We start from the raw sequence: 22602 nt of genomic DNA, 5'->3' as shown, positions 1-22602 counted from the left end.
ACATTAATTGTTTATGCAATACTGACAAAACTTATTATTTGAAAAGGTTTAAGGTCATTTTGGCGTTTATTTTGTTAGTATATCAATTGCGGAAAAAATATAATTCATTGAGCTAGAAGCATGTTTTACTCACATCGGTTCCAATGCATATTTTCAAATATTTTGTTAGCTACTACAGTTACAACTAAAATTGTTGAGAACTAATGATAGTACGCATAATATACTTTCAAAAGATTCCTGTTCAATAAAATAGGATCTGGAAAATATAGAAAATTTGGCGACGGTCAGCATCCATACGTGGCCGGGCGCTGTGGCCCCTACTTAACCAAATTTATAATTACTTAGTTATATAATATCATACACCAATAAAACTTATGTTATTAGAAAGCGCATGAAATTCCGCGTAAATTATATACTAACATTAATTCCGGAAAAGTTGTTGTTTATGGATTAAGAAGCATTTTTTACCAGTAGCTACTTGTGCGACTCATGGTCTATAAAACACATATTTTCAAATATTTTCTAAACAGCTACCTTTATGACTATAGTTATTTATAAAAAAATATAGTAGATTTAATTAGCTTTGAAATGATACCTCTCGCATATGGATCCGTAAAATAGGATCTCAAAAATATTGAATGCTTTACTACGGTCAGCGCCCATTTCTGCGACCGGGCAGAGTGACTCCTGCTAAACCAAATTCGTAATTACATGGTTATATATTATCATATACCAATTAAACTTATATTTTTAGAAAGAACATGAATAGACGCAAACATTTTATAATAACATCAATTGCGGTAAAGTTATTGTTTATTGAGTTAGACGTATTTTTTACTAGTACTTGTGCAATTCATGCGCGATAAAAAAACACATATTTTAAAATATTTCGTAAACGGTTACTTTTATGAGTATAGTTATCTGAAAACAATTAAAGTAGGTTTAATAAGCTTTCAAATGACACCTCGCACGAACAGATTGGTGCCATAGGAGTCGAGATGTGAATAAATATCTATGATGGTCGGCCGCCATCTTTCTCCCCCCTTTTTCTCAACCCGTCCCCCCCTCCTTAAACTAAAACAGGTCAATTCGTAATCTGGACAGAACGAGGAACACATCCATACCTGTTTTAGGTATTTAGAAGAGATGTCGACGACTTTTTGTAAAAGAGGTCGTTTGGTCCCTGACTAATGTACCTATGTACCTTACTATTAGGTACTATTATAGATAGTATAGTCAAAGAGGATCGAGTATTACAGAGAGTTACTGTCAAAGTAAAATCTGTAATCACAGTGCATAGACTGCCATCTCTTGACACAAGCTTAAAACTTTTGAACCTCAGTTTTGACAATTTGGCCCATATTGTTAGCTTGATATGTGTCAAATATTATTAGCGCCATCTTGCCGACCGTTCCCCAAAGGTGTAACGCCATGTAGGCCACCGTGCCTTTTTGTCTAGGGCTTTGAGGTACGTTTTTTTCTTAGACTTTATCCGTCTATACGGAGTTACATATGTCTTTGGTATAGTGGAGCGCAGTATAATACTTCTTTTAGCCTTTTCTTGAACTCGATTTAGGTAGGTATGTCAATCGATTGAAATTTAATTGTTTAACTTTAACTGGTATAAAAGGAAGTATACAAGATTCTAATGGGTTGGCACAGCGCATGTGACACTCCTTGAGTTGCAGACGTCCATAGGTTACGGTGACCGCTTTCCATCAGGCGAGCCGTATACTTGTTTGCCACCGACGTAGTTTTGAGAAAAGAAAAACTGGTACACTGGTGGTTTACTGGTATCCTCTGGTTCCTCCTTCCCCTTTCCATCACCGGACAACCAGGCGCGGGGAGCGGTTTCACCCTTAGTGCGTTTTCACATTATCCGATCCGACATCGGATGTCGGACCGATATCCCATACATTACAGGCGCCATCTTGGATTTTTTCTATTGAAATCCTTCCGACATCCGATATCGGATCGGATAATGTGAAAACGGCCTTACGTTGTCGACCTGCCTTTCATTCGCACGAAGAGGTTTGCCTCTTCTTTCCTAATGCGAACTGTTAAGGAATGGAACATACTCCCCTCAACTTACCTAATACGACTAGGTACATAGGTATCTTTTAGCTTCCTTCGAAGATCTTATAGAAAAAGAAATTATGGAAAGTAATAAGTTAAAAAAAAAAACATTAAATCTTAATTCACCAACTGTAGTCACATGCAAAAAATAAAAACTCTGATTTCTAATTTTGCAAGATCAAAGCACTGCACGTCTAAACACGCATACGCGATTTGGTTTAAATACATTTGCCTTGCTTTAAATACTCGTTTACATCAAAAGATATTTAGATAATCCACATTTCCTCGTCATAAAGTTAGCTTAACATACCTTCAACTAATGATAGTCATGGCAAATATAGCTAGGTCAATATACCCTTAATAATTGCATCGATTTCATGTATTAGGTATTAAAGTTTGAAGTTTATAATCAATGCCATAGAAGATATAATAAGTATGAAATAATTTTCTTAGCGGTTAATTTCAAGTAAGATATGCTATAAATAAATTCTGATACAAGAAGCTCGTTCAATGGCTGCTTATAAATAGAAAATATGCTCGTCTTAACTGGTAGAAATAGTAGAATTGAAGACATCACATATCTCATACAGCCCAATTAATATTTGACGTAAAATATTAGATGCGATATAAAGTCTGACCAGACTACGCGCCATCTTGCGGAATTTCATTAGAACTATTTTCTTCATACTATACTGACTGCATACGTCAGACTAACAGCGCCCTCCTGACAATAGTCACGCTTTATATATCGGACAAGACAGTGTGAAAATTGTAACAGAACAAGCGTCTATGACGAGGAAATGGACTCGTTATTACATATAAAACTTACGGCGAATCAACTTTTCCTTGACCAACTTTTTGGTGCATATTTCCTTCGGGATTTCATTGAATATTTTAACAAATAATATCTTTGATGGTTTATCACATGTTTAGTCACGTCTTCACTCATAAAATTCACTATTATTTGATGCAAAACAGGTTGGAAAAACGTATTTATCAACAAACTACATTCACATGGACGGAATACTGACACTGACAGTTGTCAGCTGCGTAACGTTCCGATATTATGTCTGGGTTTCATTTACAAGTCAAAGAAATAATAATGACTAATATTGGTTATTATGCTTCCTGAGTATATCATTCAATGTAACATTTAGTAACATATAAAATATTTCATTGCGAAATTACTTACAAAATAAATAAGAATGTTCCACAAAATAATATTTACGTAAAAATATTTGCGAATCGCTCCACTATTGGACTACATAGGTATCAATATCAATAGCTCTGTCTCTCTCTAAAACACATGCACTCGGCACGTGTTGATAAGCAAACATCCGCGTGTTAATCGTGAACTCTAATGCATAGGGTATAAGACTTAGTAAACAAAGCACACGATTGAGTAGCCATCTTGTCAGAAGTCGGATGTCAGAAGTCGGAAGTCGGATGTCAGAAGTCGGAAGTCGGATGTCAGAAGTCGGAAGTCGGATGTCAGAAGTCGGAAGTCGAATGTCAGAAGTCGGAAGTCAGAAGTCGGAAGTCGGAGATAGAATCTATAAAAGGGTCGGAGCGAGCCGACGCGCGTCATTCTTAAAATATCTACAAGACTAACAGTGTCCCTGGCTTTCGTGTGTTATACTGGTGAGTGAAGTTGTTCTGCTATTGTTTCTCTGTTTGTTTTTACTTGGAAATTATTCTAAGTGATTGTAAACTTTGAAATTGTGTCTTTGTTTGATTGTGCGGGGACAATATCGTCGTACAGTTGAACTTAGACCTGTAGTGGAATTGCTTTACTGTCAGTTGTGGGGTTATAATAGTGTTCTATTTATAGTGTAGTGTTACATTTAAATTGAAGTGTATAGTGAAGTTTTCTGTGCTTTGTTTCATGAGTGCCGTCAAGCAATACAAAGATTGGGTCGATGTATGGCTAGTGCTTGGAGATGAGTCTGTGTTTGGTTTTGTAGGGAGTAATTCTTGCAAAACTAAGCTTAGATTATAGCACGTAAAGGAAACTTCACTCGTTTGTTTAGTTGGTCAGTAAAATTGAATTTAATAATTTTCTATGGGGTTATTATGTGAAAGTTATAAGCCAGATCATTGTTTGTGACAGACTGTTGTCCGGCTAAGTGCTTCTTCCCTTACGGTGTCAAATAAGAGGCGTTTAGGGGTCTTTTTGTTCCAAGTGGAGGCTTGGTCGCTTTTTTATACTCACAAAAGCGTATTTTCTCACCGGTCTCAAAGAGTCCAACTGTTAGATGGAAGTGAGGACTTTCACGATTGACGAAAGACATTAGGAGTAATCCTTGCTCACTGAAGTTAGCAGTATTTGAGGCTGGGGTCCTATATATATATATATATATATATTTATTTACTCGGTGCTCTGGTTCATGCTGGCGTTGGTCGCTGGGGATTTCGGTTGTGATTGATCCATATCTAAGTAAAGTTTGATCGCAGCTGGGTCTCCCATGTGGCTGGTACTGGTGTGTCCTAGAATACTGGATATATACACGGATAGGGCGATCTACTCTCTGCTACCCTAGCCTGCGGGCAAAAGCAGAGGGGGGGATCTAACCAACTCAAGCCTATAGGTTGCCTATCTCAGCTTCGCTGGCTGAACTGTACAGCTTATGGTAGGGATACACTTGTGCATATTCTGAACATTAGATCTATGGTAAGTGATGGTCTGTGTTTCAGATATGCTAGAGTAGGAAAACGATAGGATTAGGGTAGCGTCACACACTATTTCTATGAAAGTAGGGTTCTTTTACGATTGGTCTTAAAATATAATTGGTCAATGTGTATTTATATGGTTTAAATGGACTTTAAATGTGGTGTATACTATCTTAAACTGCTTGCTAAAACTTTGAACTCATAAAATCTCTTATTACTTAATTTACCTGAGTGTAATTAATAATTGTGGTAGCAATTTCTGATCGTTTGGTGTAGCGACGGGACGCTAAGTGTTGCTATCTGGGTTTACAAGGTAAATTCTATCAAATTGGCTAGGGAAACAAACTGTCTTTGGAATAAAAAGATTAGTTGTTATAGGGTCCAGTGGCATGCGAGCGCCGTCTACTGATGAAAAGTCAAAAGCTTCGAGGAGTTAGTAGACTTACTTGTTTTCATAAAGGTTAGCGACTACTCGGCATTTCGTTAATACATTAGAAAGGTCGAGAAGTTATGGTCTATTCTCAGTATTGGGGAAAAGGGGGGTTTAGCTAGGGAAAAGAAACAAAATAAAAAAACAGGGTGTTAGTTTGTAGATAGATAGCTCTTCAGGCTTACTTGCTTAGGTTCCCGATAAAGTGGTTTGGTCGGGTCAGGGGTCCCATACCGCATCGCAAGCCCTTGCCCAAGCCGGGACCACTAATAAGGCGTAGCGGATGATTACCAAAATATTTTTATATATTTATTTCATGTATGTTTCACTCACTAACTTTTATTCTAAAAATTTCTTCATTACGTCATTAATTTTCTCACATATAACTTTCTAGGCCTAAATCTGATAAAATACTCTTCTATAACACTATATTATTATGCTACAATAACCTTTATTCTTCTTTAGAATATAAATAAGTAAAAATTTAAATATTAGTCAAAAATACAGCTGATACTCATTAAAGGATCTGTGTTATTGCGGATCACATCGAAGGGTTCTACTTATTCACGCTAGACGATTACAAGGCCAAATTTACGGGGTATATTTAAAGGGAGGTTAGCTATACTGTTGATTAGTCAAGTAAGTAAGTAAATAAGTAAGGTGAGCGGAGGTTTAGTTACAAAATGACGTTCCTTCAAACAAAATCACTAATCATCACTAAACTTTTGGACTCTGACATATCCGATGCATATCATATTATCTAGACTATTCAAGCCCTAATATTTACTACCTACGACGGTAAACATTAGGCCTTGAATAGTAATAGTTTTAGTTTGAAGTCGTACTTCAATTCCGATAGTCTGGAACCAATTTCAATCCCTCTGGTGTTGCCCGTGGACACAGGCTGATTTAACAAGAACTACATAAATTACTTATTTGTGGCAACACCGTAGTGGGGAGAAAGAAATGAATGGCCACTCCCGCTCCACGCTGATAGTGCCGCCCACCCCTCTCGGTTACCTCACAGTTACCGCCTGTCAAAAACGCGAACAGTCGAGCTGTCATATTTCACTCAACCAAGCATAGTACGCGTTCACCTACACGAGCTTAGACTGTGTGCTAGGAACGCGCCTCTTTCATATATTTGATTTGATCGCCGGTGTTCGAGGTGTGGCTTAAGTAGAAAAACTCTCATTATATTTTTTTGTTTCCACAGACTAGAAAACGGTAACCGCAGTCCCGGTAACCTGAACCGGCACTCGTGGACGCGAACCAGCCTTCGACGGTCACAGCCGAGGTAAAGTTCACTACCATCTTATTATCCGATCCGATACATTACAGGCGCCATCTTGGATTCTTTCCACTGAAATCCTTCCGACATCCTATATCGGATCGGATAATGTGAAAACGGACTTAGGAGTATGATATACGATTTACAAGATGCAAGAACTCGCATGCTAGTTTCATTACATTGCGGTACAGATGTAGTGCAATAGTACATTACATCAGAGGCCGGGAAAATGAGGATTTCCGGCCAAGTGGGTATATACGGCCGAGCGAGCGTGCGAGCGAGGCCGGATAGGGATACGAGGCCGGGAATCCGTTTTCACGCCGAGGCATGTATAGTGCTTTTCTCAAACATACAATGAAATAAAAAAAAAATGCTCTAAAGGACAATATTTTATAAAAAAAGTTACTTTGCAGGCCTAGGCCTGAAAAATAATATGAAATTCCTTTACAGTCCTCTCGAGTTGTTGCGCCCAAAAAGCGATACTTCCCAGCCCATTTTAAGGAACGTAAAGACAATATTTCATTGCATGTTTAAGAAAAATCAATTTGCAATGCTATTTATGTACAAATGTGTAATGCTAGTTAAGAGAATGTCAGTAGGTCTTGTGTCAGTACCTACATTGAAAACATATTGCCAGTTTTTGTCTATGGAAAAACGATAACAGTTAGATAACTTTATCACAGACATATTTCAATTACATTTCTTTTTAGCTGTTACATCTTAAATATAAATCTTATTATTTTTATCATTAGTTATAAGTATTACATTACTGCTAAAACATGCTAGTTTACTACTTATAATTATTAGTTGCTTGTTTTATTTTCTGTGTTTTTTCTGTTGCTCGGAGTTTATCGGAGTTCACGCGAAAACTGCCATAAGTATCTGGGTTTGTGGGTAAGCACTTTTTGGGCTATTTTTTACTTAAAAATCATAGAGAATCATATTATATTCATGTGGAAAACGTACATTATTTTCTCTTTCCTGGGTGCTTTTACTTTTCTGTTCTTTGGTTGGGAGCTTCCAAATTGGTCTATGGATACCATTGGTCCCGCAATTAGTTAAAATTACCTGCCTACCTACTTAATTAATTACCTACATGAAATCAAATAGTAATTAACAGTAGAAGGGGTGCAAAACCGAAACCTGGACTCGTGTTTTTCTAAGACAACAATTCTGTAATGAATAACTGTTTGGAAATGATGAAACATCCACAAATGGGATTGGCAACTGTCAAAATTTTACATAGATGGCGCTAGCAGAATTTATTCAAGTTTTGTTTTATGACATCCAGAACCAAAAATGACAAAAAACATGAAATGAAATAATGTAACATTTAGATTATCTATGGTGTAACAATTTTTTGACCGCTCTCACGTAGTCTCAATAATTTGAGACGTTTTTTTCAGATTATGAAAGCCTCAGACTGTGTAAGGCCGGCAAACGAATTTCTCAGATTTATGATTTTCTTATATTGATCTGTTGATACACAGCGTAAGGTCCACCTAAGGATTGCCGCGGTAATATGATGGCGCCATCTGTTATATAACTGTGTAGTTCGACGGTCAACCTCATTCTTATTGGCGTGTTTTCGTGTGATTCCCTTCGCACCGCTTGTTCGCTTACACTGTGTTTTGTCCGTAGCCACCAGGAGAACCTGCCGCATCGGCGATGGGGCTCTATGAGACAGTAAGCTATTTTTCTTTTTTTTTTGCTTGCCTTTCCATACTGTAGAACCACTCAACATGGTTCAATTCTACAATTTAGTCCAAATGTTCAATACACAACATGCAGACACTTTTTCACCACACCAACTGGTAAAGATTTACTTTGCTATTCGAAAACAGATATCAAAATTGCATTTTATCCACAAGAGTGTAAAGCATTTTGTTCGTGATGGTGTGGTGAACATTTTTGTGTTTCACTCGGTGACAAAGTTTATTTAACGTTTGTGCCTTGATGAAACCCTCGCAACGCTCAAGATCCCACTTTTTTAAACCACTCGCTACGCTCGCGGTTCAATATTGGAATCTTTCTCTTGCTCAGATATCAATATTGGCACGTGTGGTTAAACAACAACTTTGCCCCCTTGTATGTATGTATGTATGTATGTATGTATAAGCTTTATTGTACATAAAGGAAACAAAAGAGACACAGTTACAGCACTTGTACTTTTATATATTCTACATTAATTTTTTATACTACTTGTACCTTTATATATTCTGTGGTTACAGAGTCAATAATATACAATGTAGGCGGACTTATCCCTTAATGGGATCTCTTCCAGTCAACCTTGTATAACAAATAACTATTAGTGTCAATAACGATGTTTCAGTTTTGTCAGAAATTTTGTCGCATTTCTGAAAATTTTGCCTTAGCACTGTAAAAATAATGATCTCTTTTTTTTGTATTTGGACTATAGTTGGAGGATTTTGGACACATGTTGGGTGATTTTCTATAAGCAAACGAAACGAAGATAGCGCCATCTATACAACAATATTGGAACACGCAGTGTTGTACGGGAGTTGTTAGTCTTTTGTGTTTATTAGTCTCCGTGTTTTCCATAGAATAAGAAAACATAGAGTGCTAAAATACACAAATCACAAAATCAGTTTATAATGATCATTATGTATTATAATGACTGTGAAGTTCTTAAAATTGTGACAGATGGCGCTAATTTCAACTTATACCTACATATTCGTAGTGAAACATCTGTCGAGTTAGCAAATTCAAGTCTCGCTACTTCAATTTTATAATTTCTCGCTTAATTGGGTTTCAATGTTAGCTAGAGCGGTTAAACAACAATTTTATTCCCTTGTAAAACAATTACATAACTACATTATTTATCACTATAGTCAAGGACGATTATAAAGGACCAGCAGAGTCCATACTAAATACCGTACCCCGTTGGCAGCCGTAAATCTATGTCACTAGATGTCACTAAGAGTGTCATTTGAATAAAAATGTCGTTTTTTTTTTAAATACGCACGCGGTAGTTCAACGGCATTACAAGTGATACAGTGAAAAGTATATAGATGACGCTAGGGGCCCGTGTCATGTTTCAGTCCCTGTTTACAACGCAAGCCATCGTTCTTATTTTGAATTATGACAATCATGCAAAAGAGTACCATACTGTCAAATTTTCTATCTCTTTCATTTTGAGCGTGACGTCAATGATTAGTAATATTACTTTCAATATATTTAAAATTTAGATTTTAATGAGGCCATTTCGAACGGTGTTTATGATAGATATCATGTTGACAATCAATCTCCTGACCGTCTCGCTCATACCAATCCTATCCTATATTTGAACGAGTGCGACCGAAACAGTTGAGTATTATTGAAGATTTTTGAATGTTTAAAATCTTATTGGTAGTTGTCGAAAACCCGCTTTTTCCATAAAGTGTTGGCGCGACGTCAAGTGGGTGATAGGCGTACGAGCAAGTACGGGTTGGATGGTCGACTACTATGCGCAGCGGTTTTTACGCGTACTTACGCGTAAAAACAGACACACAATCGAAAAAGGTCGTCGAACGAACCTTAGCTCGGACCATCGAATATGAAACTTATAAACTTCTTTATACACAAGGGTATAAAGAAGTTTATAACCAGGTGCTCCATGACACCATTGCACCAATCTGTCGCCAGCACCGCTACACTTCAACGGCCAAGTCACACAACATCCATACTAATATTATAAATGGGAAAGTGTGTGTGTCTGTTTGTTTGTCCATCTTTCACGGCAAAACGGAGCGACGTATTGACGTGATTTTTTAAGTGGAGATAGTTGAAGGGATGGAAAGTGACATAGGCTACTTTTTGTCTCTTTTTATATCCCCCCACTTCCTTAGAATGGAGGATGGAAGTTTGTGGAGAGATTTTCGAATTTAACGCGAGCGAAGCCGCGGGCAAAGGCTAGTTAACTATAATAATAAAGAAATCGCAGTAAGGAACTTTATGTACTTGTAGTTTAGAGATTAAACAAGCAGCTCCATCGAGACGGCTATTTTTTACAGAATGTTTTTGGTGGGATATACATAGGCATAGGTATATAACACTAACAAGGTATATATTGTCTTAGTCCGTTTTCACATTATCCGATCCGATATCGGATGTCGGAAGGATTTAAATGGAAAAAATCCAAGATAGCGCCTGTAATGTATGGGGTATCAGTCCTACATCCGATATCGGATCGGATAATGTGAAAACGCATTTAGTCTCATTAATTATTACTTATGTCAGAGTTTCACTAATTATTTCCTTTTATTCATTTATTATCTCAGTTTAGGTTTATACGAGTACCAAACAATATATTACCAAAACAATACAAACTATCATTAATTTATTATAAAAACGTAATCCAAAGTGCCACACCTGGCGGCCTAACTATCCGCGTTGTGTCCAAGACGAAGCCTGACCGACGAAGCTAGCAAGTCTCTCTACATGTTAGCTGAAATACTGTCAAACCATTCACTGTGATTACTCAGATTATTATAAGCAAAATGATCTTCGAATGAACTTTCTGGACAATTGAGATGCATGGGCGCAGTCGAAACCAGCTCGCCCCTTCAGCCGTGTCCCGTTGAAAATCGGAAAGATTCTTTTCCTTAGCACATTTAATGTTTACAAATTGGATTCGCCTTCTGTCACCTAAACTGGTAATTTTATGAATGAGGTCATTGGTCATATACAATTATTAATTTATACAGTTATTAATTCTGTATCTCTACTCGCATTGCTGCTGCGATTCTAAAATATTTAATATCCATATATTATGAATATTCAATAAATCATACAATGACATTTGTGATGTGACATGGATGTCAGATGTCACATCTGTTGGCACAATGATTGCGTTTTGTTGAACGTATTTGAGCTTAACATATAGGTTTATTATCACTAAGTATATTATATTAATGAACAACGAAACGGATGTGACATTTTCCTAGTCCACCAACGTCATCTAGTCATTTTATTTGGCAATAATTAGACAACATGCGAACAAACTTAGCCAGCGAAGCGATCACAACTACGTCGAGGCCAACCAAAAAATATATAATTTGTAAAAATTGTGTTTTGAGCCAATATTTTGATATTAAAATAAAGTTTTTTGATAGTTATTCATAGTATAATATAAAAACAAGTTAAAATATGTGTGAAAATATGTTTTTTTCCACTCCCGGGTTACGAAACAACGCCATCTAGTTTTAAAGCAAAAACTAAGCTTTTTTCAGGGGTACGCTTTTTTGTATGGACTATATCAGTCTAGTATTAAATGGTCCTTGCTATAGTTAAAATGATGTTTAGCATGTTGTTTAACCGGTCTAAGCTAACCATGAGTTGACTTTTTTATCTTTATTCTTGGATAAAGTTAGAATAATGTTTGGAGTTGGTGCGAATAAAACTTTCAATGAGTGCCAGGGTCTGTTGATCAAGTTTAACGTGGGTGTATTTCTTAGTTGAAATCTCTTTTCTGTTTTCATACCTATTTAAGCAAATAGGTACATAATATAATATAACATCATTATCATGATCATTATCACTGGTCTCGTATTCTTTTTACTTTGCCTTACGTTTTCATAAATAGCATAAGTATATACCCATACCAATTTGGATTTCGCTTGTTCTTACCTAAAATACAACAAAATTCTACTTTTTTTTAAACCGTGTAGCTCTCATTTCAGCCATAGCAGTTTTTTTTTTGTTTATTTTCAAACGTAATTAAGAAATGTTTACATTTAAACCTATAAGAACTATCATGAACCAGACTCATAACAATACAACACGTAAAAAGAAAAGTAAAACTGAACAGTTTATACAATAAACTTTCACGAGCTATTAAATAACGTAGGAAGCCACTATTGTTGGAATTAGAAGATAGTTCACAAATAGATAAATCAGGACTGTACCTACAAATTTCAAAAAGGGCTTATATCTCTACTAAAACCATATAAAAGTAAGTCCTTTTGAAATGACAGTCCTCGACTGAAGTGCGTGTCAATCGACAGATTCTACAGACTAGTTGTCGGTATGACTTCCACCACATTAACTTTACCGTTCATAAACCAATTGCTTTTCAACATCCTCCTTTAAAGTTCTCAAAATAAGTGCTAGCCTTTATTCTAGTAGATACATTGAGCGTTTGTCGGCAATAGTATTGTGTACTGGAAACAATGCACCCACCACTATTTTGAGATTGTCAATGAGTCATCGCGTCACGTCAGATTTAGATGTGAACGACAAGCAAACAAACGACAGGTTGGGCATTCATAAAACAATTAAGGACTGACCGTGTGTATTTTCTCATAGTGTACTGTTATGGCTAGCATTCATTCTGATTAGGGCATGCAGAACCGAAGCGGTTCCAAGAATTTCATTTCCCGGTTCTAAATGGGACTGGAACCGGGAGTCCCGGTTCTTTCCCGGTTCTTAGTGTTTTTAGAGTTCCATAGCAAAAAAATTCAAAAGGAACCCTTATGTCACGACTCTGTGCGTCCGTCTGAGTGTTTTGAGAGAATAAGCACATTGGATTGGAAATAATTAACAAATTCTTGCCCTAAACAATTCTTTACTGTGGTTTGTTCACGTTATATAAGGATGTACAATAGTACCATGGTTTCAAGCAATGTTGCAAATTGCACTATTTGCGATAAATATCATATTTATCGTCAGATTCAACTTTACTAATTATTTACAAATACTGTAGCCGGCTAGTCAGCGGAGAAATGAAACAAAGGTTCTTCAAGTAAACAATATAATATATAAACTAATATATACAATAAAATGGGTAATATCTGTCAGTACGCGAGTAGGTAGTAAAAGATCGTCACTGGCCTCAACGTTCCTTCTGCTGGTCTTCGTCTAGCCGTATAACGTGGTCTGTCCGCAGGTGCCACTGCGCGAGTTGTACAGAAACAGGGTGGCTAGCCGAATAGCACAATCGCTCACGAAACGCTCACGAAACGAAGCGCTAGTAGATATCTATCTCTATCGCGCTTGCGTATTGGCGCGACAGAGCCAGCGGCGTATCGCTTTCGTTTGGCGTCGGAGAAATGCCATTCGGCTACGGGGCCAGGCTGAAGATGTTCCAGCGCTGAGTAGTATAAGCAGCGACGTTCAGCAAAGTTCTTCTTAAATTTTAAAGTAGAAGAAAGGGCTGCAACAATCGTGCGTGCTTAGGTCTGCAGTCGGAACCTAGCCCAGGCCTTATTCGCTTTCGCGAAACAGTGACGTACAATAAGACTTGGATTAGGTTTCAACATTAAACGATTAAACTTAACTATTTACACATATTATACAATTATAAGTACCTGCATAAGAGGCAGCCCAACACAAACACACTGTTTTTACAATAGAAGTATTTCACAAGTTTTAAATGCAATTAAATAATTAGCACTTGAAATGAATATGAGCCTTCCCCGGCAGAGAAAATTTTGTGCAAAAAAACAAAAGACGCGTGATATGGCCGTACTTTTTCTTCTTAGCGGCCAGTGCGCGCGGCGACTGCAACATGCAGGTTTGCCATGTTACAATACTAAAAATGCCAACGCACAAATCCAAATGCAGATACAATTAAAAAAATGAATAAATCGGATATTTTGAAAAGAACCGGAAGCACCGGTTGTTCCTAAATTTTTGTCCCGGTTCTTTCGCCACCATAAAATTACCGGGATTTCCCGGGAAATCAAGAACCGGAAAATACCGGGAGCATGCCCTAATTCTGATAAACACACGTAAATTGTCCGTACCAACATTCGAAAACGAAATGTCGGGGAATGTTGTCAATATTTTGATTGAACATAGAATAGTTAAAGACTACTTTTGTATGAAAAGGCGGTTTTATGACGGTTGACCATTTTTGTCTTAAGAGTCTTGACTACTTCAGTATAGACTTAAAGGTCAAGTTAACAACTTTTTAATGAAATTAGTTTTTAATTTAACAGTCCAAACCTGAATGAAACAGTCATTCGAACAGGCAAGATAATATAAGTTATCAGGGGTTCCGTAAACTTCATAGCCATAACTGCCATAAGGAGCATTTCATGAAAAAGTTCACCAATGTCCCGTACAAACGCGAATTTTCTCCAAATTGGCTGGGGTAAAAGGGTCTTTTTCTGAGGTAATATGCAGAATTATGAAAACTGATTGCATTCTTTAAACGCCGAAAAAAAAATAACAACACACGAAACATGATGCGTTTGTACGGACGGGATAGCCCCTGGAATGCTCCATAAGCCAACCTTTTATAAAACAATGAATTTTACATCACACGTTGCGTAGGCTGGGCTATCAAAATAGTTAGGAACCAACTTAGTTTAAGTACTCTAAATCTATTGAATTATATCTTAATGATACAGATTGATTGTGATTTATGGGATACAGGCGTGATTGTATGTATGTATGTATGTATATCTTAATGAAAGTGTATACAAAGAAGAAAGGACTTAGCGAAGAGTGTCAGTCAGTTTCGATTTCACATTAGGTGTGTAGTTATTTAATTTTCTGCTTGAGAGATTACGATCACGAACAGTAACGTCTGCTGCTTGTAACGGACCACACAGTCCTCGGTTCAAATCATAAGATATATCTATAAATTTTATGCTTAGAAACAAATGCATACAGAGATAAAAACTTAAAAATTGCAAATAAATAAAACGAAAACAACTTACATACAAAATGGAATTCCAACAAATTAAAAATAGAAATTCTCGGAATTAAATCCGGCACAATAGGCGTTTTAGGCACAATAGGCAAAACCGGCACAATAGGCGTTTTAGGCACAACTGGCACATCCGGCACATTAGGCACTATTTGCCATTTAACAACACAGCGCATGCGTTAAAATCGGGACAATAAAACTCAGAGCGCAGCGTCAGAGGGGATCATTCGGCGAGGGAACGTTGAGGTGTTCACATCTGAGGTTTAGGTAGAGTCATTTGACTAGGAATCGTTGAAGGAACACATCAGGAGTCTAAGTAAGAAGCGGACTTGAGGTACAAGATTGAGAGGTTGGAGACTGGCGAGAAGGTATTTTGGTAAAATAGACTTGAAGACTACAAGTAAGTGTCCAAATTGTTTATGTTGAATGTGTTTATATTTGTAATTTTAGATTAGTGCTATTATCTGAAGGTGATAATTTTAATAGTGGTACTTATTCATTTCATATGAACAAGATATTCATGAATGTTATATTTATGTGGAAATTATTTGAAGTCGTTCAAATTTCGATTTATTTATTACATACAATTAACACTAACGGTTAATTTGGAATATTATTAATTAAAATTAGGATCTGAGTATCTCTAATACAACTACTACATGTAACAAAATAGATACATAAAATATTACACATATTTACTTTATGTACATACACATTCTATTAGCTAGAATCTCTTTGGGTGTTTAGAAGGATTTCTATACTATTGTCTCATTCCTAAGTAAGATAATTTTGCTATTTCAATGAAAGTAGGATTAATAACTTTATTTATTGTTCTTAACATGTAAACTTTATTAGAGTTAAAGGATAACTTGTGGGAATTAATACTAATACTAAATACTAGGGAGGCATAGGACATCTATGGATGTTAGGATCCTGTCGCTATCAAGGAGAATCATTGATATAAAAATAAGATTGTTCACAAAAGTTGAATCATTGACACTGGCCTCGAGATTGGCAGACTTTGGAATCATCATTCCATTTTCATAATATGGTTAACGATAATGTTGTCTGGGAAATCAAACAATTCTAGCATTGACTAGTGAAACACGATGTCAAGCAATGGACCACTATACTCGGAACGTGGGAAATTGCACGCATATAGAATTTATACTTTGGGATCTTGGACAACTTTCGATGGCTAAGGCCGAACCAAAATATATATATGGGATGGCGTGTGAGTCTAGGGATTTGTCGTTCGAAGGGCTAGTTCAATGAAGTATTTGTCTTAGTATCAAAAGAAGGTCAATGAATAGGCCCAATAATGGGTATCAAAATAGATATTCTGTTTCCTTGATAGACCAGGGGTAGGCAGAGCAGTTTCCATCCTGACGGTAGAGGACTTGGTTGCAGAAACATCCCAAAACATATAAAATTATACCGGGATTAAAGGGTCCTTGACTAATTATTTGATATCTACTACTATGGTAGTACATTTTTAAGTAGTGCAAAGACACTTTACATCAGTTTACCTTTGTTCTAAGGATCCCATTTGTTCAATGTTTGATAAAACATAAATTGAACTAGCAACCTGGTTTGTCCATATGCTCGAGCGAGGTCCTTATAATAGGCTATATTATATTATACACCTATTATTCCTACGTATAAGGGACTCGTGGGTCGGAAACAATTAATCCCATTTTAAATAATGTCTTGTATATATTTTTAATATATTTCCTGTATTTATATTCCTTACACAATTTTACCTATCTCTCACACTCTTATCTCAACGCACTAAATTCTTTCACAAATGTCGTTCACTCTGCTTATTATACCTCAAGTGAATATATTACTGACTTAGTTTTATCAACTTAAATTTAACCCTAATAGCAAGTTCCTAAAGGTAAAAAGAATCTGGATTGCTACGCACAACTACGGGGTCCTTCCACTTACTAGACGATCACAGTATTTGTTTTAATGGCCAATTTTTAATAGTGTATTGTTTTAATTAGGGCTAACAATTTGGACTTAAGTTAGGTAGTGTTAGGTTAATAAAGAGTGAATTAATTAAGGGGTAGCGGGGTGTTATATGCTGCTGGATATAATAATGTGTTGACAACTTGACAACAGATTGATGGTTATAATACACGTAGATATTCTATAGTTAGACTAAATATTTTAAATAAGTATAGGTATTTCCTTCTTGTTGAGAATTAAATCAATCAAACCAGCGAAGAAAACAGAACACTATTTCGTTTAAGGTGTACTCGGGTAATTCCGAACGTCAAAAACCGTCGTTAAACTATGGAATAAAGGGTGATTATCATTTGAATTTCGGAATTTACCGACGGTTTTTGACGTTCGGAATTACCCGAGTACACCTTAACTAACTTATATTTTGTATCAAAATGTACAGGAGATTAAATTACTTCTTTTTGATCAAAAAAAAATGTACTCGTAATTTTAATTTTCTAATTTCTTTGAAAGTAAAAAACCTTTAAACATTACATTAGGCACGCAAATGTCACAAACCATGCACTAACAATAAGTGATGAACTGAAATAGATACCATAACTAAATAAAAAGCGGTCAAGCCCACTGATGGCGTATCCGGGAACCGAACCCGGATCTCCACTAAGTAAGTGATTTATCAGGACTAAAAACACATTTGCACATAAATAGTAAGATAAGGTTGAATATGCATAAAGATACCAATCATACTTACAAGCATAAAGTAGAAAGTATATTTTATACTTTTACCCCTTTTTAAATCATACTTAGTGCAATTACCATAAACCAACACGATGCCGGTAAAACGTCTACGTCATAAAATTATAAGCATAATTCTATGAAGAGTCAGTGCGGTTTTATGATAATTATGACAGTTAACATTGTTAATGAGAACCTACATGGAGATAAATTTCTATGATACAACGTGTTTAGATCAGATATGATAATGACACTTACATTTTAAGTAAAACGAACTCTAAATACATACATAACTACTGTAACAGAACAAGCGTCTATGACAAGGAAATGGACTCGTTATTACATATAAAACTTACGGCGAATCAACTTTTCCTTGACCAACTTTTTGGTGCATATTTCCTTCGGGATTTCATTGAATATTTTAACAAATAATATCTTTGATGGTTTATCACATATTTAGTCACGTCTTCACTCATAAAATTCACTATTATTTGGTGTAAAACAGGTTGGAAAAACGTATTTATCAACAAACTACGTTCACATGGACGGAATACTGACACTGACAGTTGTCAGCTGCGTAACGTTCCGATATTATGTCTTGGTTCCAATTACAAGTCAGAGAGGTAATAATCAGTAATATTGACTATTATACTTTCTGAATATATCATTCAATGTAACAATTAGGAACAAATGTGATCTTTCTTTACGAAGTCACTTGCTAAATTGATTTAAACAATCTTTCACAAAATAATATTTACGTAAAAATATTTGCGAATCGCTCCACTATTGGACTGCATAGGTATCAATATCAATAGCTCTGTCTCTCTCTAAAACACGTGCACACGGCACGTGTTGATAAGCAAACATCCGTGTGTTAATCGTGAACTCTAATGCATAGGGCATAAGACTTAGTAAACAAAGCACACGATTGAGTAGCCATCTTGTCGGAAGTCGAATGTCAGAAGTCGGAAGTCGAATGTCAGAAGTCGGAAGTCGAATGTCAGAAGTCGGAAGTCGAATGTCAGAAGTCGGAAGTCGAATGTCAGAAGTCGGAAGTCGAATGTCAGAAGTCGGAAGTCGAATGTCAGAAGTCAGAAGTCAGAAGTCGGAGATAGAATCTATAAAAGGGTCGGAGCGAGCCGACGCGGGGCATTCTTAAAATATCTACAAGACTAACAGTGTCTCTGGCTTTCGTGTGTTATACTGGTGAGTGAAGTTGTTCTGCTATTATTTCTCTGTTTGTTTTTACTTGGAAATTATTCTAAGTGATTGTAAACATTGAAATTGTGTCTCTGTTTGATTGTGCGGGGACAATATCGTCGTACAGTTGAACTTAGACCTATGGTGGAATTGCTTTACTGTCAGTTGTGGGGTTATTTTAGTGTCCTATTTATAGTGTAGTGTTACATTTCAATTAAGGTGTATAGTGAAGTTTTCTGTGCTTTGTTTCATGAGTGCCGTCAAGCAATACAAAGACTGGGTCGATGTATGGCTGGTGCTTGGAGATAAGTCTGTGTTTGGTTTTGTAGGGAGTAATTCTTGCAAAACTAAGCTTAGATTATAGCGCGTAAAGGAAACTTCACTCGTTTGTTTACTTGGTCAGTAAAATTGAACTTAGTAATTTTCTATGGGGTTATTTTGTGAAAGTTATAAGCCAGATCATTGTTTGTGACAGACTGTTGTCCGGCTAGGCGCTTCTTCCCTTACGGTGTCAAATAAGAGGCGTTTAGGGGTCTTTTTGTTCCAAGTGGAGGGCTTGGGCGCTTTTATTTACTTACAAAAGGCGTATTTTCTCACCGGTCTCAAAGAGTCCAACTGTTAGATGGAAGTGAGGACTTTCACGATTGAAGAAAGACATTAGGAGTAATCCTTGCTCACTGAAGTCGGCAGTATTTGAGGCTGGGGTCCTATATATATTTATATTTATTTACTCGGTGCTCTAGTCCATGCTGGCGTTGGTCGCTGGGGATTTCGGTTGTGATTGATCCATATCTAAGTAAAGTTTGATCGCAGCTGGGTCTCCCATATGGCTGGTACTGGTGTGTCCTAGAATACTGGATATATACACGGATAGGGCGATCTACTCTCTGCTACCCTAGCCCGCGGGCAAGAGCAGAGGGGGGGATCAGAACATAAGCCTATAGGTTGCCTATCTCAGCTTCGCTGGCTGAACTGTACAGTTCTAGTAGGGATACACTTGTACATATTTTGAACACAAGATCTATGGTAAGTGACGGTCTGTGTTTCAGATATGTTAGAGTAGGGAAAACGATAGGAATAGGGTAGAGTCACACACTATTTCTATAAAAGTAAAGTTCTTTTATGATTGGTCTTGGAATATAATTGGTCAACGTGTATTGTGGAGAAATAATTTAACTACTACTATTTATATGGTTTAAATGGACTTTAAATGTGGTGTTTACTATCTTAAAATATGTGGTAAAACTGGTAATTTATAAAATCTCTTATTACTTAATTTATTTGAGTGAAATTAATAATTGTGGTAGCAATTTCTGATTCTTCATGTAGCATCGAGCCAGTGAGTGTTGCTAACTAGTTTTTCAAGGTAAATTCTATCAAGTTGGTTAGGGAAACAAACTATACTTTGGAATAAAAAGCATAGGTTTGTTATAGGGCCCAGTGGCATGCGAGCGCCGTCCACTGATGAAAAGTCAAAAGCTTCAAGGAGTTACTAGACTTACTTCGTTCTCAGTGGTAGCAACTACTCGGAGCCTTGATGATACATTAGAAGGATCGAGAAGTTATGGTCTATTAGCAGTATTGGGGAAAAGGGGGGATTAGCTAGGGAAAAGAAACAAAACAAAATAAAAGGGGGTTAGTTTGTAGATAGATAGCCCTTCAGGCTTACTTGCTTAGGATGCCTGATAAAGTGGTTTGATCAGGTTAGGGGATTCAGACGGCAACGCAAGGCAGTCCTGCAACTCGAATCCACTAATAAGGCGTAGCCGATGATTACCAAAATATTTTTTAATATTTATTTCATGTATGTTTCACTCACTAACTTTTATTCTAAAATTTCTTCATCACGTCATTAATTTTCTCACATATAACTTTCTAGGCCTAAATCTGATAAAATACTCTTCTATAACACTATATTATTATGCTACAATAACCTTTATTCTTCTTTAAAATATAAATAAATAAAATTTTAAAAATTAGTCAAAAATACAGCTGATACTCATTAAAGGATCTAGGTTATCGCGGTTCACATCGAAGGGTTCTACTTATTCACGCTAGACGATCACAAGGCCAAATTTACGGGGTATATTTAAAGGGGGGTTAGCTATACTGTTGGTTAATCAAGCAAGTAAGGTGAGCGGAGGTTTAGCTACATTTGGTTCCGTGACCAAGGGATCTAAGATGTGCTCTGTAGAACACATCTTGGATACCAAGGTTTACAAATAAATAATAGGAAGTAGCCGTTGCAAGGTTACTTTTGGTGCCGAGCAGCCAGAATTTTAATAACCTTATTTTATTAGCCTTACCAGGCTACATTTGTTGTTGTGAAAACGAGTGGGTGTGCTGTATTTCCTGACTTATTTCATCTCTAAATAAAACTCATATACCTAATATTTTTATTCAATCGCTATTTCATAAAAACAAAAATAACTTTATTGTTAATAAACACGTCTGTAGTATTTTCTTCCATTGTTAATTCTTGCCGCGTTCCGAGCGAAGTCATGCATCAGTACAGAATCAATTATATTTTCGTCTTCCTCTGGTATCTGTAAAAATAAAATAATAAAATTAAAGTAGTGTAGTAAAGTTAGACAAAATTAATTTCTAGGAAATTAGCTCATAATCGTAGTGGTTAAACATCGTCCCGATTAGGCCATTTGGTTGCATTGCTACGTAGCAAGTGTTGGCTTTGGCGCAACTTAACGTTTCCTTGCGCCTATGTGTAGTACTATTATTTATTCTGTGCCTTAATGTATGTTTTTCTAGCTGTGGGATAGGCAGGGCTAGTACGTAAAATACTAGGTACTTATAGAAAAAATATTCATGTACCTAAAATAAAAGAAGGCGCGGAGCTGTAGTAGTTTAGAAGAGTTTCCCACCTAGTAATCGGAATTGGAAACATAAGTGTGTACACTATGTACAATAGCAATAGAATTTCATGTTAAAACAAATAGTTCTCTATAGGCCCAGTATATTTTCTTAACAGGCTCTGCCATCTTCAGGGCTATTTTGAAAGCTTTACATCACATTTTCGCTTCACATCGCAGCGTCTGGCAGCTTCGATGCTGTCTTATATAGTCCATGAACACTCTGATATGTATATTCTTAGTAGGCGCCTGTTATACAGAATTTCATTCATAGGCAGGATAACTACAGTCTAGATGTAAGGTTATTTTCCTAAAATAATCCAGGATACCTAAGCCCTAGATTTAAGACCTAGTAATACAAGAAGATAGGCTCTAGTCTAATTGCTATGGGGGCGCGATTATTTATTGTCGCGCTGAAGTACAAAATTGTAGGTGGCATTCCGCCATTTTTCTATGAATGCTGCTAATAGCTACACGCATGTGGTATTATGACAAGTACATCCTTCGATGGATGGCTTGTTTGCATTTCAGTTGTAACTCTATAATCTAAAATTTGGCTGACAGGATTTCATACATCATACAATAATTTGGCATATTGTTTGTACGGTTTGTACCAAATATTGTCACTGTAGTGCAGCCATGAGAAGAACAGGTTTCTGTCTGTTAAAATATAGGTATAAATAATATTAGGACTAATTTAAGTTCA

The 22602-nt window shown here is 36.5% G+C and overlaps 2 protein-coding genes across 7 annotated transcripts in view; one reads left to right on the top strand and one right to left on the bottom strand.

Moving 5' to 3' along the window:
* The window catches only part of LOC125232252 (rab11 family-interacting protein 4), a 162301-nt gene that overhangs the window by 62772 nt on the left and 76927 nt on the right, over positions 1–22602 (top strand). For 5 of the 6 annotated variants that reach the window (XM_048137903.1, XM_048137902.1, XM_048137900.1 and 2 more), the window contains 2 exons: positions 6393–6473; positions 8109–8153. In XM_048137903.1, coding sequence (XP_047993860.1) covers positions 6393–6473; positions 8109–8153 — 126 coding nt within the window. The remainder of the gene's footprint in view (positions 1–6392; positions 6474–8108; positions 8154–22602) is intronic. The other variant, XM_048137901.1, reaches the window with a different exon arrangement.
* Positions 1–22602, bottom strand: part of LOC125232253 (mpv17-like protein) — a 150055-nt gene that overhangs the window by 95241 nt on the left and 32212 nt on the right. The gene's annotated exons all lie outside the window — the stretch shown is intronic.

This window comes from Leguminivora glycinivorella, chromosome 12, assembly GCF_023078275.1.
Source record: "Leguminivora glycinivorella isolate SPB_JAAS2020 chromosome 12, LegGlyc_1.1, whole genome shotgun sequence".
Classification (NCBI taxonomy): Eukaryota; Metazoa; Arthropoda; class Insecta; order Lepidoptera; family Tortricidae; genus Leguminivora; species Leguminivora glycinivorella.
Note: the sequence above shows the minus strand (reverse complement) of the source record. Positions and strands in the feature narration are given on the sequence as shown.